The sequence below is a fragment of the Cherax quadricarinatus genome, chromosome 79 (assembly GCF_038502225.1).
Source record: "Cherax quadricarinatus isolate ZL_2023a chromosome 79, ASM3850222v1, whole genome shotgun sequence".
Lineage (NCBI taxonomy): Eukaryota > Metazoa > Arthropoda > Malacostraca > Decapoda > Parastacidae > Cherax > Cherax quadricarinatus.
In genome coordinates, this window is record NC_091370.1 from 9900943 (window position 1) to 9921312 (window position 20370).

At 38.6% G+C, this 20370-nt stretch overlaps 1 protein-coding gene across 3 annotated transcripts in view; it reads right to left on the reverse strand.

The window, feature by feature from the left end:
* Positions 1-20370, reverse strand: part of Creld (Cysteine rich with EGF like domains) — a 57336-nt gene that overhangs the window by 23624 nt on the left and 13342 nt on the right. For all 3 annotated transcript variants that reach the window (XM_070101915.1, XM_070101914.1, XM_070101916.1), the window contains 4 exons: positions 17178-17375; positions 15679-15840; positions 14256-14406; positions 8942-9037 (listed from right to left, as the gene is read on the reverse strand). In XM_070101915.1, coding sequence (XP_069958016.1) covers positions 8942-9037; positions 14256-14406; positions 15679-15840; positions 17178-17375 — 607 coding nt within the window. The remainder of the gene's footprint in view (positions 1-8941; positions 9038-14255; positions 14407-15678; positions 15841-17177; positions 17376-20370) is intronic.

Consider the following 20370-nt stretch of genomic DNA (forward strand, 5'->3'; position numbering starts at 1 on the left):
CCATCCTTTCATATATAACTGTCTGCCTTTCCTTTGTGTGTTAGTGTGTGACTAGTTAATGGTGCAAGTCGGACCAAAACATTATCATGAGTTTCTTTCTCCTATGTGCAGGTTATTTGTTTACTGTTCCAGTCACAGTACTGTGCCTTTTAATTCTTTATATATCACAATTATATTAGAAATAACTAATAAACTTCATATTAATGCAAAATAAATGACAAGCAAAAGCACAGGAAAAATATTTTTTTTTTTTTTAAATTCTACAAAATAAGAATTCCATTAATTGTGCTATATGTCTGAACAGCCATTTATTCATGCAATATTCAGAAGCTCAAACCAACATTTAAGTACTATAATATAGCACACCTCTTATTTTTGTTATTGTTATCAAAGTTTAAGGCTTTTTAGTTCTTCATCTAAAAAAAAATATATTCACGTATGAACCTTTCGAGAAGTTCAAAGCAATGTCCAAACATAATAATGACTCCTACTACACTGTACTATAAGATACAGTATACAGGAGGGTCCCACTTTACAGTGCTTCACTGTATAGCAGTTTTCAATTATACCAATTCTTCATCTATTCAGATTTCCTACAATAAATATATTCACCACTGACTATAAGCTAAGAATGAAAATATTTTAAGGTAAGTAATATATGTACTATATATGCATTTTTTTAGGCCCAGCACTATTGCTCACTTAATATATGATAGTGTAAACATGTTATCAAGCTTTTATGTATATGCATTTGAAAGTGAAAAAAAAGGCTATGATTCACTTTACAGTGATTTTCGCTGTACAACAGTAGCCTAAAACCTAAGCTATTATAAAAGCAGGGCCCTCCTGTATAAGCAGAGTACAGAATACAGGGAAATCAAAATCAAGTAATGAAATAAAGCGCTAAACTGCCAAGAGTTATGCAGCGCTGCGGGGCAGTAAGTAGTGCCGGGTCTATAAATAGCTACAGAATACAGCTAAGACAATGAACTGTAGTTAGAACTAACAAGAAAGCTGTGACATATACTTTATAGGAATAAACAAAAGAAAAGGGAGGGTGGGAGACGAGAAAGGTACAGGTCTATTTCACATAGTATATATACACACCAAAACTATAAAGCACAAGCAAGTCACATTATATAGTGCTAACCCCAATAGAGCAAATGTTTGGCAGAATGTGAATTCTGCATAATGAATGAGAAATAAACCAAAGATGAGTTTCTTTCTTTGTACGCTGAAATCTCATGCCAGGTGAGGGTCAATTAACACGTACCTCGTGGTTTATCTTTTCCCATCTTAGTTTCATAATTCTATAAATTCTGTTTAATCAATGTTTCTGTACAATAACACTAGAAATACAGGACCTTAATTCCTATAATAGGGATTAAGGCAACAACTCTGTATATATACGGTGACAACAGAACCTCCACATCCACACCATATGATCATACATGAAAGATACTGTAAATGCCATTGATAAAGTTAGCAGTTGAGAAATAATTTTATTAGTGGGAAATTTTTTGTCATGGAGTAGATTATGTCTTCTGTATGCTTTACATTTTAGTTAACCTTTCAGGGTTTCGGCCGTACTAGTACGGCTTACGCACCAGGGTTTTTGATGTACTAGTACGCCTAAATTCTAGCGCCCTCAAATCTAGTGAGAGAAAGCTGGTAGGATTACATATGAAAGGATGGGTCTATGTGGTCAGTGTGCGCAGTATGAAAAAAATCCTGCAGCACACAGTGCGTAATGAGAAAAAAAAAACTTTGACCGTGTTTTTGGATTAAAACAGCGACATTGCACTGTATTTTCGTATGGTATTTATTGTTGTATTCTAGTTTTCCTGGTCTCATTCTATAGAATGGAAGATATATTACAGAAATTGGGATGATTTTCACTGATTTTACAATGAAAAGTACCTTGAAATTGAGCTCAAAGTAGCAGAAATGTTCGATTTTTACCAAAGTTCAAAAGTAAACAAATCATGCTAAGTGTCCAATACACGTCAACTGGCGAGTCTAATATTCTTTCACAGCTGCGCCAATATTATTTATACCATTTTTTACACTAATGCAGTAGTCTGCATAACAGTAAATCTTCTATTTTTTGTGAGAATAAAAATTCAAAGTGGAAAGCAAAAGAATGTAAGAGGGGCGTGGGGACGTGACTAATGAACAGAGGAAATGTCATTTTAGTGCCAGGAATGTCTTTCCTGTTTATTCTGGACCCTATTTGGAAATTGGCATCTTTTGAAATTTGTGTGAAATTGACAAAATTGCTAAATTCTGACCACTGTATTGGATAGTTGAAATCGGTAAATGGGTGGTTTCTTGCACTTATTCGATAGAAAAAATGGAGTTCTAGCGAAATATTCATGATTTTTGTCGACTAGTACAGTGTAATTGGCCGACAATAGGGCTCAAAGTGGGCAAAAATCATCGATGCGTAAACATCATCGAGCCCACTAACTTCGCGAGAGCATAATTCCGTAAGTTTTCCATCAAATTTCATACTTTTGGTGTCATTATGATCGGGAAAAGATTCTCTATCTTTTCATAAGAAAAAATAATTTTTTTTTTTTTAAATTTGGGCAGCCCTTAAAACAAGTCTCTGAGAGGGCCTGTCAACCCTGAAAGGGTTAAAATCCATACAGTACTTACTAAGTTTCCCCACTGTGTACTTTTTACTTCCAAGTTTCAATTCCTATTCCATCTATTCTCTAGAACTAGTTACCTCAGTGGGTTTGGGGAGTGAAGGTTGATTCTACTTATTTTTGTTTATGCATATTGTTCTTATACAACATTTGAAGTAATGTACACTACTTATAACAGCAAGCTCTCTATAAAGGACTTCTATAATTTTTTTTTATAAATACAATTATAAAATTTCTCCATGGGGAAGTGGAACAGAGTTCTTCTTCTGTAAGCCATGCATGTCATAAGAGGCAATAAAAATACCAGAAGAAAGGGGCTAGTAACCTCTTCTCTTGTATAAATTACTAAATTTTAAAAGGGAAACTTTCATTTTTCTTTTTAGGTCACCCTGCCTCAGTGGGATACAGCTGGTTTGTTGAAAAAAAGAAAAAGAAAAAATGGATAAAACTGCATCCAAAAGGCCTTTGTAGTACAGGATGGCCATCACTAATCCGGCATCACTGGGACCTGTAGTGTGCCGGATTAGTGAGTTTGCTGGATTACAGAATGGTTAGGCTAGAATGCACTTAATTAAGCTATCAATAGACTTTCTGCTACATCTTTCTCATTTTCTTCACTGCTTTCTCCTCCACTGGTTTGCTGCTGTGTAAGTAAGTAAGTAAGTAAATTTATTCAGGTATACACAAATACAGTTACATAGAATTATCATACACAGCAGCATATGTGTAGAGAACCTAGGATAACCCAAAAAAGCCATCTGCACAATTTCTGTGTCAATATAATGATGAAATTTGAGTCAGTATAATGATTTGAGTCATTATAATGATGAAATTTGAAATTATGCTAGCCAAAATTAGTGCTGGATTACTGGTGGAACCGGATAACTGATTGCCGGACTAGTGATGGCCAACCTGTACGTGCTATTCAATTGGATGTACTTTTTCAATTACTCTTGAAAAATTGTACTATATAGAACAGATTTATAAGAGAACTTACTGCAATTTTTTATGCTTGATAAACCACCTGCTTTTGTAAAATTACAGTAGTACTGTATCAGAAAATTCCTCACTCAATGATGAAACTTGAATAAACAAGTGCAAAACTCTCACTATGAAGGTGTACCAAGGGTAATGAAATCTAATGAAAGTGCAAGAAGAAGAATACAAAGTACAATAAATGTCTTTACACAAAATTATTCTCTCAAGCTCCACTGGTACACAAAAACAGGATAAATACAATACATGTACAGTAATACAGGCAGGTCCCATTTTACAGCGCCCTGCTTAATGGCATTTCGCTAATACAGCGGTTTTCAATTATACTCATTCTTCATTTATTCAGACTCTTTTAATAAATATATTCACCACTCACTATAAGCTATGAATGAAAATATTTTAAGGTAAGTAAAGTTATTTTATTATTGTCACACTGGCCGATTCCCACCAAGGCAGGGTGGCCCGAAAAAGAAAAACTTTCACCATCATTCACTCCATCACTGTCTTGCCAGAAGGGTGCTTTACACTACAGTTTTTAAACTGCAACATTAACACCCCTCCTTCAGAGTGCAGGCACTGTACTTCCCATCTCCAGGACTCAAGTCCGGCCTGGTAAGTAAAGTGTGTACTGTATATGCATTTTTTTAGGCCTAGTTCAACTGCTCACTTAATATATGATAGTGTAAATATGTTATCAGGCTTTTATATGCATTTGAAAGGCCTATATTTCACTTTACAGCAATTTTTGCTTTAGAGCAGTAGCCTGGAACCTAACCTGCTGTATAAGCGAGGCCCTCCTGTACAATACATGTACAGTATTTACACAAAATTATTCTCTTAAGCTCCACTGATACAAAAACAGGATAAATACAATACAGTATTATTATTATATTCACAGGGAAGTGCTAAACCTATTAGGGTCATGCAGCACTTGATTATCAGGTTTTATCTGAGGAAGGGGAGGGGTAACTCCAAATCCTTGAATCGAAAGACCTACACTTGGTTAAAGTACCCCTTTGAAGGGGCAATATATTGCATGCAGTTAGAGGCAAGGTAGCACAGTAAAAATGATCAAACACAGTCACCCACTGAGTCATGAACAAACAAGAGAAAAAATGGTTGCAGACACAGAACACTTTTATTAAATTTAAGTTATTCAACGTGACCCTAGACTGAGGAGAAATATTATAAAATACAGACACAGTGGAACAAGAGATACAAATGCAGTTTAATGGAACCATCTGTAACTTTATAAAGCCCACTGTGTGAACTAAACACTGTCAATAATCGATCACACTATACTGCAAAATTTGCTGACAAAAAGACTCACCCATTCTTTCCTTTGCTCTCCTTTTGCACTCCCTCACCACTCATTTAACCACTCTTTTCCTCTCCATGTACCCTGCCTACCATATATCACTTTTACCTTTTGAAAGCCTCTTAACTTTTTCTGCCCTACCACCCTCTTCGCCTCATCATTCCAACAAATCAATCCTTTTCCCACCCTATAACTGCATACTTCCACTACACACTCTGGGATGGTACAAAGTGATGTGGTACTATGGCTGATGTATATGTGTACGTATCTTAATTGGCAAGTCGAATCAAGAACAGTTGGGACTGGCAATTAACTGGATGTGTAAACCATACAAGCCGAACTTCATTCTTGGCTAGAAAAACCTCAACAAGCTACAGGCTTTCACTCCTCTATATGATCTGTGACACTGACCTCAGCTTGGAAATGACAATAACCAAAATTAATATATTTTCTGCCTACAGCATTGAGAAGGCAGTTTCCAAATAATGAAGTTTTATTTCTGGGGGATGAAAGTGCATGGCACTTTCCACACTTCTTATTTTTGTTTATGCTTTTGATGACCAGCCCTAGGAGAGAAATTTATTGAGTTGATCTTCAACAATATCAAGAGGACTCTTCTTTTCATACTTAGGCTTCCTCTCAATTTTAATCAGAAGTGCTACAGTGCCTCTTTTCTTAACACACTTCCCTGAGCAATGTTAAAATGAAGATGACTATGCAGCATCTTTTCTAGTAATTTAATACTTTCTATGAATACATCACCAGTACAGTATATGCACTCACCAGAGAGGAGAGTACATTGTTTCGTTGAAGCAAAGTGATGCTATACTCCCATTTTATGAGCGTATAATGCAAAAAAAAGTAAGGTTATAATAATAAAAGGACAATCTAGAAGTCATTATTATTACAATTAACACTAAGCACTAAACCCACAAGGGAATCTAGAGAGCAATAACTAAAAAAAATTATAACGTCATTTTTTTTTTAACACAGCAGCTGGTTCTCATTGAGATATGGGTGACTCCTTCCCCCTAAAAAAGGCTGGACTTTATCAAGCCCAGGGTACAGGAGGGCCCCACATATACAGCACACTCTTTGGTGTTCCACATTTTCATTGGCTTTCAACTGAGCCATTGTTCATTATGTTTGGAGCTTTTTCTGCTTTTCTGCTGTTTTTGTACAACAATTGAGCAAGAGAAGGGTGACCAGTATCATATTTTAAGGTAAGTAATGTATATACTGTGTATTTATTTTACTTTATGTTTTTTTATGCCTAGCTGTATTGAGCACTTAATATACAGTGGTCCCTCGCTTTTCGTAGTTCTCGGCAATCGTAAATTTCGGAAATCATAGGGATATTTTCGTATAAACATGGGCTCGCTTTTCATAGGTTGACTCGAGAGTCGTAGTTTGTCCGGGACGCGTACCCACGGCGTGAGCCGTGGCGGCAGCCAGTCTGGCATTGTTTACCAGTGAGCGAAGGTCCCCTCATGTGCTCCAGCGAAATATTTCATAATATTCCATTTATTTTAGTGCTTGCAAGTACTAAATAAGCTACCATGGCTCCAAAGAAAGCTCCTAGTGCCAAGCCTGTGGTAAAGAAGGTGAGAAATACGATTGAATTTAAGAAAACCATCACTGAACAATATGAAAGTGGTACAAGTGTGGCCGAACTGGCCAGGATGTATAAGAAACCCTACACAACCTTATGTTCCATAGTGGCCAAGAAAAAGGAAATCAAGGATGCTGTTGTTGCAAAGGGGGTAACTATGCTGACAAAAATGAGATCACCAGTACTCGAAGAGGTTGAGAAGTTATTATTGGTGTGGATAAATGAGAAACAATTAGCAGGAGATACTCTTATGACTTCGATTATTTGTGAAAAGGCTAGGCAGTTGCATGACGATTTGGTAAAGAAATTGCCTGCAACTAGTGGTGATGTGAGTGAATTTAAGGCCAGCAAAGGCTGGTTTGAGAGATTTAAGAACCGTACTGGCATACACAGCGTGGTAAGGCATGGTGAGGCTGCCAGTTTGGACCACAAGGTGGCTGAAAAATATGTGCATGAATTCAAGGAGTACATAGAGGCTGAAGGACTGAAACCTGAACAAGTGTTCAATTGTGACGAAACAGGCCTCTTTTGGAAGAAAATGCCAAAGAGGACCTTCATTACACAGGAGGAAAAGGCAATTCCAGGACACAAGCCTATGAAAGACAGGCTGACGCTAATGTTCTGTGCTAATGCTAGTGGGGATTTCAAAGTGAAGCCATTACTAGTGTACCATTCTGAAAATCCCAGAGTGTTCAGGAAAAACAATGTTATGAAGAGTAAATTGTGTGTGTTTTGGAAATCTAATAGTAAGGCATGGGTCACGAGGGAAATTTTCGTCGAGTGGTTCAACGAAGTGTTTGGCCCTAGTGTGAAGGAGTATCTCCTGGAAAAGAAATTGGATCTCAAGTGCCTGCTAGTAATGGACAATGCACCTGCTCATCCTCCAAACTTGGATGACCTAATTTTCGAGGAGTTTGGGTTCATCACAGTAAAGTTCTTGCCCCCGAATACCACTCCTCCCCTCCAGCCCATGGACCAGCAGGTCATTGCAAACTTTAAAAAACTCTACACAAAAGCAACGTTTCACAGGTGCTTGACTGTGACCACAGACACTCACTTGACCCTAAGGGAATTTTGGAGAGAACACTTCAGCATCCACCATTGCATAACCCTTATAGGTATGGCTTGGAAGGGAGTGACTACCAGGACTTTGAACTCTGCCTGGAGAAAATTGTGGCCAGATTGTGTCGACAAGAGGGATTCTGAAGGGTTTGGGACTGACCCTGATGAGCCTGTGTCTGTTGTAAAATCAATTGTGGCACTGGGAAGCTCCATGGGGTTGGATGTGAGTTTGGAGGATGTGGAAGAATTGGTGGAAGGCCACAATGAAGAGCTCACCACTGAGGAGCTGCAAGAGCTTCAGCAGGAAGAGCAACAGATCGCAGCTCAGAATCTTGCTGCAGAGGAGGAGGAAGAGAGATGGAAGAAGGTGCCTTCTTCAGAAATTAAAGAGATTTTTACTATGTGGGATAAGATGGAAAGCTTTATGGAGAAACATCACCCTAACAAGGTTGTTGCAAGCCATGTTGGCAACATGTACAGTGACAAAGTCTTGGGCCATTTTAGGGAAGCGTTAAAGAGACGCCAGAAACAGAGCTCTCTGGACAGTTATTTTGCGAGACAGGACTCCAGTGACTCTCAAGGTGGTCCTAGTGGCATTAAGAAACAGAGAAGAGAAGCAACCCCAGAAAAGCAATTGGTACCTGAGGTCTTGATGGAAGGGGAATCCCCTTCCAAACTATAAACAATCCAATCTCTCTCCTCCTCCAGTCTCCCATACACTAAGAAGAATCTCCAATAAAGGTAAGTGTTATGCTGTTAATGTTTCATTCATCATTTCCCATTGTATTGTTTATGTACTACATGTATATTTCATGTAAAAAATTTTTTTGTTTTAATACTTCTGGGTGTCAGGAACGGATTAATTGTATTTACATTATTTCTTATGGGGAAAATTGATTCGCAAATCGTAAATTTCATTTATAGTAGCTCCTCCAGGAACGGATTAATTACAAAAAACAAGGGACCACTGTATGATGGTGTGAACACGTTATCAGGAGTTTTAGTAGCATTCAATAATGAATCTTTTTTTTCCCACCTGGTGATAATTTTTGTTTACCATATGGATCATGAACCCAAGAGCCAAAGAGGCCCTCCTGTATTTATTTTCACCCGTCGGCTTGTGTCACTGTCTACCCCCTCTCCCCTATTTAGTATAACAACCTGATGAATTGTCTCTAAACTTTTTTACAAAAGAAAACTCAATTAAGACTAAGGACGTAATGTGCTTTATATTAATAAGGCTGACTAAACAAAATGTATCATGCAGATTACACAGCTAACATTCAATAATCTACTCACCAACACACATGTCCTTATCTAGCACATATCCCTCGGCACACTTTTCGCACATGTCCGGACCATCCCCTGTGCATCCATTACATGCCTTGTCACATTCTGAAATGTGAAAATTTGAAATTATGTGGGTACATCTCACTGGACGTGCAATTGACTATGTAATTATAATCGTAGTTTGCAGTGGGAAACCAATTATAATAAACAGGAATGACCAAGATGTCGTAGGGGTTCTTAAAAGGAGATATTGAGGGTTGAAGATAGACATACTTGTTGGATGGTAACGCTATATTGTCAGACTGTGGTAATGGGAGATGGAGCCCAGCCTTGCCGTGTTCTGGCCTGGATGTCTATGCGCTGACCGAGGCTGAGGTAGCTCGCCTCACACTCAAGCTGTATCCCGTGACGTCATACAGTCACAGGTCTAAGGGGTCTTCTATATAAAGCACATGGATGATACTATAATGCTCAGCTAATCTATACAACACATGTAAGGGGATTCAGCAACTATGCTGACAGCTCGGTCATGTTACGTATGTCATCTCGACATACACTACTATCCTATAGGCTGAACAGGCAGGTGGTTCTGGGCTGATTCTATACAATAACAAATTCATATATAACTTAGAACTAATGGATGGTATCATAATAGATGTTAACAAAATGAGTTTTACGCAATGGGTGTTAACGTAATGGCTTAACGTAATGAGTTTCATTGTAATGAGTTTTAACGTAATGCATTACAAACTATAAGAACAAATCATTGTACAATATGGATGGAATTGATCGATCGATCTGTATTCATGCACTCTACGGATTCTGAGGAAATAAATATATATATATACAAGATGAAATTAACAGCAAAGGCATCTGGTGCACTCAGATCATTACTGTCAAATTCTCAGAATACGGAGAGAACGTGAACACGAAAAAAAAAATTCTGAAAAACTGATCAGTTAATAACAAACAGTTGACAATTTCCTTCATCTCGGACAACTAGTTATACAGACTATGTACATTTAAACCCAATTCTGCAAGGGTGAGGTTTACATATGCAGAATGGTTATCATCTCTGGGAGGATAGAATTCCTCTGCAATGGCTAACACATGCCTTGACTGAGGGAGATCTGAACGAGTATCTACAAAAGATACTTGTGGGTTTCTCATTACTTGTCGAGTACGCAAGGAGTAACAACATTCAGGTTGAATATCTGACTGAGTATTTGAGGTAGAGGGTACAGAGTCAAGAGGATTTTCAGCATCTGTCACATTAGTCTGGGCAGCAATATCATCAACATCGTATACTAATTTCATATGATCTAAATGCGATTATTTGTACTAGCCAGTACTAATTTCTCTAACCTTATACTTATTGCCAGAGATATGTTCTACAACTCGATAAGGGCCAACAAACTTTTGATTGAGCTTAGGCAATGCGGATGTTTTGTTGAAATTTGTCAGCATTACTCTCGAACCTACTTTGACTTTTGATGGCTTAGCACGGCTATTAGTTACTCTAGTAAATTCTGCTGATGATTTATGAAGTGTTTCACGGATTCTTCTAAAAACACTTTGAGCCATGCTTGTACAAGTTGCTACGAAATCATCAGGGTTGTAATTAGGTTTCGGAGTGGAATATAACAACTCATAGGGTAAATGCTTGTCTACACCATACAATGCATAATGTGGAGTATCACCTATGGAAGCATTGTAAACAGAATTTATGGCACACTGGACATCTGGTATAACTTCATCCCAAGTTTCACTATTGGGGTTGATAGTGGCTCTCAGGACATCAAGTACTTTCTTATTGGTTTGTTCAGCTAACCCATTGCTGGCAGGATGATGAGGAACAATGGTGGATTTAGAGATCTTGTACAAAGTACACAAATTTTCAAGAATCTCATTACAGAATTCACCTCCATTATCTGTTACTAAGGACTTAGGGGTGGTATGCCTGCAGATAATGCGTTCTTTAAACGCTTTAGCTACTGTCTCTGCAGTCTTATTTGCAATAGGAACTAACTCACAATATCTGGTGAAATGGTCTACCATAACACACAGATGTTTGTTGCCTTGGAGGGAACATTTAAAATTGGTTAATAAATCAAGGGCAACTCTTTCCCACGGTTCGCTAGTGGTTGGGTACACTTGGATTGGATTAGGACCATTGACATTTCCTTTATGTTGCATACAAACACTACATTTCTTAACATACTCTGAAATGTCAGTTGCCATACGTGGCCAAAAGTATTTCATTCTGGCTTGTTTCACAGAACGATCCATACCAGGGTGTGCAACACCTGGTGCATCATGAACTAGCTGTAGAGCTGCATTCACTAGTGACTGTGGAATTACTAACTGGTACACTCTTCTGCTTGGAGTACCCAACTCGGCTGTTAGATACAGTAATTCCTGGCTCATTACAAAGTCACTAATGGGTGCTGGTGGCTTCACAGTAAGAATAAGATCTTCCTGGACCAATTATAATAAACAGGAATGACCAAGAGACAAAAACTGTAAATTGTTAGTCTAGAGCAGAGGTCTCCCATGATTAGCTGTATTTATTTGTAGTTACAAAGAGAGCTGTGCCCACAGTGTCCAGTCTTCAAGGTTTAAAACTTTTATTTTTTTTTCAGTGGATGTAGCATATAAAATACTACATACACTCTCTGATCTAATTACACCTGTCTACCATTATTTTTAACACACTTTCTTCAACAGAGGTAGAGTGGAGAGAGAAAAAACCTCACTATTATTCATTCAATCACTGTCTTTCCAGAAGCATGCTAACATCACAGTACAGATGACCCTTTGGAATGAAACATTCTAACCATTCTTTCAGAGTACAGGCACTCTACTTCCTCTGTGGCTTTCTTTGTGTTTAACAATATTTTACTACATGTGAACTACACATTGTATACTATGTAAAGAAATACATTTTTGAATTGAATATTATCTAGTACTGTATCCCCCTGGCAATTTTTTTCTAGTTCACAACTGTGGTCTCTTGTTCCTCCCTACTGATGGAGCTAAATATGATTATCTATTTGCTCAGATTTTTTTTATGATTTTGCTTACAGATGTCATACTATCACGTCTCCTCTTTCTTTCATCTACCAATGAGAGCATTATCATTGTCTTCACTCTTTGTAAATCATGACCCTACTAAGGGATGTATATCAATGGTACTGTATACTGACAAGTATATTAATAAGACACATGTATTTATCCTCAGTGAAAGATGGTCACTATGTTGAAAAAAAAAAAAATGGGGTTTATGGCATTTTATTGAGATGTTTCGTCCACCAGGAACAAATGCCATAAACCTCATACTGTTTCTTATCATCATCAACTAAATAAATCAATCAGTGGAACGTCTTTGAAAATTTTTCCGTATCATCTATTTTTTTTTAAGGGGAGGGGGGGATAGTCTGCACTACTACTGCATACCCTAATTTTGGTTTAACTTATACTGTAAATATTTTTTCTCTTTGCACCTCACTAGCCATACATCTGAAAGCTATTGGAACATTTCTGAGTACAGTATAAAAAAGAAGTTTGTCAATGCTATACTACACTGACAGTCAGGTAATAATCTTTTATTTTTACTCTAATTATTCTCTGATTATCATTATTATGTTCACGACTGAAGGGAGGCACTAAACCCACAGGGGTTATACTACAGTGCCTAGACTTAGGGAACTGGAGGCAATCCAGTGCCTAGGCCTTAGAAATGGGAGGCAATCAAATTGAATCAAAGAGGAGGAGAGCTCATACTACCTGAATCAAGAACTCTTCAATGGTATCAGTGCACATGCCTGTATGAAATATGTTAGCTTATCTCATTCTCTGTAAGGTTTTCATGATTTTTTCACACTATAATCTCCATTTCCCATGAGTGTTGTAAGAGGCAACTAAAATGCCGGGAGCAAGGGGCTAGTAACCCCTTCTCCTGTATAAGTTATTAAATTTAAAAAGAGAAACTTTCAATTTTCTTTTTAGGCCACCCTGCCTCGGTGGGACATGGCTGGTTTGTTGAAAGAAGAAGAATAATCTCCATTTTCATTACATTACACTTATTTACAAAAGTCCATCAACCCTTTGTCTGCACTGTTCTAGTCAAGGTACTGTGCCTCCTGATTCTTTAAGAAATCCAAGTATATGCCATATGTCTGTCTTACTTTCCTGAGTAATTTCTATGACTACTGGAGAGCAGAAGCTTAACAGATTTGATATACTATACAAGATATTGCTGATCTGGAGCTGGGGATTGATAATTCACAGCGCTTTGCACCCCATTCAAGACACTATCACAAATTTGTGACTAATATAAGTGTAATTAGGTAGTAGGTTGGTAGACAGCAACCACCCAGTGAGTGTAAAACGAAAGCCTGTAATTGTTTTACACGATGGTAGGATTACTGGTGTCCTTTTTTCTGTCTCATAAACATGCAAGATTTCAGGTACGTCTTGCTACTTCTACTTACACTTAGGTCACACTACACATACATGTACAAGCATATACATACATACCCCTCTGGGTTTTCTTCTATTTTCTTTCTAGTTCTTGTTCTTGTCTATTTCCTCTTATCTCCATGGGGAAGTGGAACAGAATTCTTCCTCCATAAGCCATGCGTGTCGTAAGAGGTGACTAAAATGCCGGGAGCAAGGTGCTAGTAACACCTTCTCCTGTATATAATACTATTACTAAATTTGAAAGGAGAAACTTTCGTTTTTCCTTTTGGGCCACCCCACCTCGGTGGGATATGGCTGGTACGTTGAAAGAAAGAAAGAAACATGCAAGATTTCAGGTACGTCTTGCTACTTCTACTTACACTTGGGTCACACTGCACATACATGTACAAGTATATATATATACATACCCCTCTGGGCTTTCTTCTATTTTCTTTCTAGTTCTTGTTCTTGTCTATTTCCTCTTATCTCCACGGTGAAGTGGAACAGAATTCTTCCTCCGTAAGCCATGCGTGTCATAAGAGGCAACTAAAATGCCGGGAGCAAGGGGCTAGTAACCCCTTCTCCTGTATAAATTACTAAATTTAAAAAGAGAAACTTTTTTTTTGGGGGGGGGGGGGCCACCCTGCCTCAGTGGGATATGGCCGGTTTGTTGAAAGAAGAAGAATAAGTGTAATTAATTATTTTATGTCAATGTCAATGTATCAACAGTCATGGGAAAGGCATAAGAGCTAGGATCTCTCTCCTTCACTACTTCAAACATGCAATGTATGTACCTACACATCAATGTGGCACTCCTAATGCCAAAAGAGATTACCAGAGTTACAAAAACATGTGAACTAACCTAGACAAGTGTATGTTCCTTCGTTATTCACACAAAATTGGTTTACTTTGCATGGCGATTTATTAAAAGCACATTCATTGATGTCCAAACAGCCTTTCTCTGTGTCCATCAGCCAACCTGCCTTACATGCTACACAAGACTTCTGCCCAGGCTGAAAATGTAAGAAAACTTGATTAGTTAAATACAGTGGACCCCCGCTTTATGATCACCTCCCAATGCGACCAATTATGTAAGTGTATTTATGTAAGTGAGTTTGTACGTGTATGTTTGGGGGTCTGAAATGGACTAATCTAATTCACAATATTCCTTATGGGAACAAATTCGTTCAGTACTGGCACTGAACATACTTCTGGAATGAAATAATATCGTAAACTGGGGGTCCACTGTATCTGTATTTATATATATATTGTCTGTGAATTTACATAATTACTGACACTACCATATTAGAACACAATTAGCAGCAGAACCTCGTAGATGCACAAAACAGAAAATATTTTAGTGCTTTAGTTAAAGTATATCAACTTCAGGCCTGATTAGAATCATCAAAGTTAATTATATTTTTCACCATTACTTACCCATCAATTAAATTCCTGCATTACAATGAATTCTTTCTTGAACACCTTTTTTTATGACACAAAGGCCATCTCTCACCAAGGTAGGGCAACCAAAAAAGAGGAAATACATTCACCATTGCTCATTCAATTGCTATTTTGCCAAACATGAACCTATATCACAGTTCAGATACCCCCTGGACTGAAACAGTCTCCAACATACTCTCGCAAACCTGTTGGATGTCCAAGCTCCTAGCACTCAAAACTTCCTCTGCCCACTCCTTCAAGAAAAAGTATGTAACCCACAACTCACAGTGCTTGGGGAATGGGAGGGTACACATATCAAGTTTGATCCAAGGAAGTGTAACTTTAATTTCTTAGATCAAGATCCCTTCACCAACATCAAGGCACCTCACTTGAAAGGGAGTAGTTCATAGAGCACCAATAATTTCTAACTTTCCTCAAAAAGCTGTTATTCTTTTTAGTACATCACCTTTGCCGACCAAAGCAAGGCGACCCAAAAATGAAAACACATTCTATATTACTTGGTCTTTAGCTCTTTCCAGAACAATGCAGACATCTCAGGCCAATGATAACACAATCAACCATAACAAACACTGAGCTGTTGAAGTCCTGACATTGTAATTCCAATTTCTAAAATCATTTTCCCTGATTCTGTAACAGTATTTATATTCCTTTATAACCTGTACACTGACACTACAAAATGACTATAAACTACAGTAAGACAGAAAAAACTAACATTTTTAACATTAATATATCTGCAGAAAATGCACACTATAAAGTAAGTTAGGTTGCATGTGACTTGTGATTTTTTGGAGATAAAGTTATGTAATAAAGTAACTTTGACTAACCCCACTGCATGGGCCATTGCAAGCCTTGTGGCACTGTTCACACAGGAGCTTTGTGTCGTCTTTGTATGCTTCATAGTACCCATAGCTACAAGCATCACACATGTCACCTTTGTAACCTGGGTTGCAAGAACAGTCACCACTTCCCTTCCTTGTTCCTGCACCCTGTAAACATTGGTCTAATATCAGAATGTTGATTATAAAATTTAGAAATACTGTGCAGTTTGTACCTTAATAAAAATGTTCAGTAGAAACAAGTTTTTGACACAGTTACTAACTTCTTAATGAGACAGCATTTAAAAAAAAAAGTGAAAAAATGGGGGATATTTCATCCTGTGAGAGACCCTCATCAGCAGAGAGATGTACATGTTACAGTAAAACTTAGGAAGGAATGCACATACAGATTTGCATGTGATCTCTGTTTACTTCATCCATCTGTTAAAGAAATATTCCTAGAATTCATGCCAATCAGCTCATGTTTTATAATACATTGGCCATCTATTAAGAGAGGGTGACACATTCACCACAATTCATTAGATCACTGTCTTGCCAGAAGCATGCTAACATGGCAGTTGAGATGACCCTCTGAACAGCAACACTCACCCCTCCCTTTAGATTTCTGGCACTGAAATTCCCATCTCCAGGACTCAAGTCTGGCTAACCAGTTTCCCTGAATCCATTCATAAATGTTACATTGCTCACACTCCAACAGCATTTCAAGCCATGAAAACATCTTGTCTCCATTCGCTCACATAAGCCAGTTGGATGTTTAACCCCCTTGCAGTTAAAACCTCTACTCTCTCCAAAAACCCTTCCTGGGACAAGCAATTTCTCTTCTTCCTTCCACCTGACTTAGATACCCTCTTAGTCATCCTATTCTGCTCTATTTTTTCTAAATGCTTTTAATAAACTAACAACTATTCCATACAGCTGCAATATTTGCCACATTACTTCCCTACCCACATATTCATAAGCCTTTTCTAAACCTATAAATACTACAAATGGCTTCTTACTCTTATCTAAACACTATACATACAATATTTACACTTCCTAAATTCTCCTTGTTCCTTTGTAATCTTACTTTCTGCCTTATCCCCAACTCTTTCAATAATAATTCTTCCTAGTATACTCAACAGACTTACTCCTCTATAAATCTTAAACTGCTCCTTGTTCATTCTTTCCCCTTATACAAAGGAACCATACATGTTCTCTGCTTTCTTTCATACATATTATTACTTTTTATATAAACACTTTGGCCATTTCCCACCAAGGCAGGACAACCTGAAAAAGAAGAAACACTTTCATCATCACTCACTATCACTGTCTTGCCAGAGGTGTGCCTACACTACAGTTCAAATGGTGCAACATATCTCCGCCTTGCTTCGGAGTGCATGCACTGTACTTCCTACCTCCGGGACTCAAATATACCAACTACTCCAGAATTAACTCTTTTTACAATGCCAATATAACAATACTTAAAATTCAAAAGAATAATAATGTACCTTACACTTGCCATTCCCATTACAAGGGTTGTCAATGCCACCTTTACACGGAAGGCAGCGAGGGCCATAGTGATTAGTGGGACAGCACACCCTGAGTGTGTCTATACAGAGCCACATGTGTAGGTCAGGCTGCACCTCCTGCTCCTGGAACCACCAGTCTTCTAGCAGTCCCTCATGCTCCTCTGCACCAGCTTCACACTATCAAGGTGGAGATAAATGGTATAAAATACTAACACAATAGAAAAACAAAACACAAATGCAGTATAATGTGAACCTTTATTGACAATGTTTCATTCTCTTTGAACTTCATCAAGTCTTGACTTGATAAAGTCTTGATCAAGTCAACCACACTGTTGTTCACATACTGACCACGATCAAGCAGTCATTCATACTGCAGTGCCCTGCACACCCAGGATGATGATGTGCTGTGAATCATCCTCGTGTCGTGCAGCCGACAACGCACTCACACCGATGATGTAATACCAGTGATCAGATGACTCAACATGGCAATCTCACCACAATTCAAACTCTTGCACACATTTTCTCTTTTTGCAATCTATTCAATTCTCAGTATAATGTGTACCATAATATTTTTCATCATTTGGTGGGGGCCCCTTCTGGTTGGGGGCCTGGGGCCCCTCTCCTAAATCCGGCCCTGCACTAGTGTACAAAGTTTTTACAGTATAAATGCTTTGTTTTGTGCGAGTCAGAGAGGATAAATAATGCAGAAGGGAAAGGAATAAAAGTGTATTTAACTTTCAGCATACAGTGGGCCCTTGGCTAACGAACGCATCGCATAACGTTAAATCCGCCCAATGAACGTTAAATCCGCCCAATGAAGCGTTTGAGCATAAAAATTTTGGCCTGCTAACGATGAAAAACTCGCCCAACATGATTTGTCCTGAGCCTGTCGGTCCAGCCTGAGCGCCTCAGCTGCCCTGCCATCATTGTTTACAAGACAGGGTGGCTGGTTTTATGCATACATTCGATACATTTTGTATTATTCCAGTGTTTATAGTGCTTGTAACTGCTAAATAAGCCACTATGGGCACAAAGAAAGCTTATAGTGCCAACCCTGTGGTAAAAAGGGTGAGAAATACTATCGTACCACGGTCAGCTGCTGCTGCACCACCATCAGCTGTACTACTTGAAGATGTAGAGAGACTGTTGTTGGTGTGGCTTAACGAGAAACAATTACCAAGAAACAATTAACCCCAGAGGGTTAGCCACCCAGGATAACCCAAGAAAGTCAGTGAGCCATCGAGGACTGTCTAACTTATTTCCATTGGGGTCCTTAATCTTGTCCCCCAGGATGCGACCCACACCAGTCGACTAACACCCAGGTGAACAGGAAAAAATGCCTGGAACTAGTGCTCATATTGGTGAATTTAAGGCCAGCAAATTCAAATTCAAAGTTTATTCTCTATAAGGATTACAATGCTGAGTTTACAGAATTTGGTTATTGTGTGGTTTACATGTAGTAAAATAATGACTACAGAGTGTACCACTAGAACACCTAGCATAGCTAGGCATTTCGGGCAGGCTTAGTTTAATTCTTAATTTTAAAATATTATAAATTATGAGGTAAGTTGGTATTATGGCTAAGTGACTAAATACTAGTTTGTGAGTTTAGCAATGTGAATGCTTTTGTTTTGGCACAGTACATAGTTTCAGTATTGGAGTATCACAGGATTCATTATTTTAAGAATGAGATTAATATTTCTGTTTATGGTCAAATGGGTGAGTGAGTGTAAGTGTGAACCACCAGGTGGTATTCGTGTAGTTAGTTGACGGGGTGTATCAGGGAGATAAGATGTTTTCTAATGGTAGTTTTGAAGGTGATGAATGTGTCTGCAGTTCTAGAGTTCTCAGGTAGGGTGTTCCAGATTTTAGGGCCTTTGACATACATTGAATTTTTGTAAAGGTTTAGTCGGACACGGGGAATGTCGTAGAGATGTTTCTGAAGAGAAGTTGCAGAGATTGGTGGATGAATTTGGTAGGGTGTGCAAAAGAAGAAAATTGAAAGTGAATACAGGAAAGAGTAAGGTTATGAGGATAACAAAAAGATTAGGTGATGAAAGATTGGATATCAGATTGGAGGGAGAGAGTATGGAGGAGGTGAATGTATTCAGATATTTGGGAGTGGACGTGTCAGCGGATGGGTCTATGAAAGATGAGGTGAATCATAGAATTGATGAGGGGAAAAGGGTGAGTGGTGCACTTAGGAGTCTGTGGAGACAAAGAACTTTGTCCTTGGAGGCAAAGAGGGGAATGTATGAGAGTATAGTTTTACCAATGCTCTTATATGGGTGTGAAGCATGGGTGATGAATGTTGCAGCGAGGAGAAGGCTGGAGGCAGTGGAGATGTCATGTCTGAGAGCAATGTGTGGTGTGAATATAATGCAGAGAATTCGTAATTTGGAAGTTAGGAGGAGGTGCGGGATTAATGGAAGGAAGGCAGGGTAGGGGTCGGCCTAGGAAAGGTTGGAGGGAGGGGATAAAGGAGGTTTTGTGTGCGAGGGGCTTGGACTTCCAGCAGGCATGCGTGAGCGTGTTTGATAGGAGTGAATGGAGACAAATGGTTTTTAATACTTGACGTGCTGTTGGAGTGTGAGCAAAGTAACATTTATGAAGGGGTTCAGGGAAACCGACAGGCCGGACTTGAGTCCTGGAGATGGGAAGTACAGTGCCTGCACTCTGAAGGAGGGGTGTTAATGTTGCAGTTTAAAAACTGTAGTGTAAAGCACCCTTCTGGCAAGACAGTGATGGAGTGAATGATGGTGAAAGTTTTTCTTTTTCGGGCCACCCTGCCTTGGTGGGAATCGGCCAGTGTGATAATATAATATATGTTTGTGTCTGGTGTTATGCCTGTGGGTTCTGTCACAACTATCAAGAAAGCGTTTTAGGTCAAGGTTGATATTGGAGTTTAAGGTCCTGTAGATGTAGATTGCACAGTAGTAAGTGTGGATGTACTGAACAGGGAGTAAGTTTAGATCTATGAAGAGTGGGGGGGTGTGTTGCCAGGGATGGGATTTAGTGATTATTCTTACTGCAGCTTTTTGTTGGGTTATTATTGGCTTTAGGTGTGTTGCTGCAGTTGATCCCCAAGCACAAATAGCATAGATGAGGTATGGATACATAAGTGAGTAGTATAGTGTGAGAAGGGCATTTTGCGGCACGCAGTATCGTATCT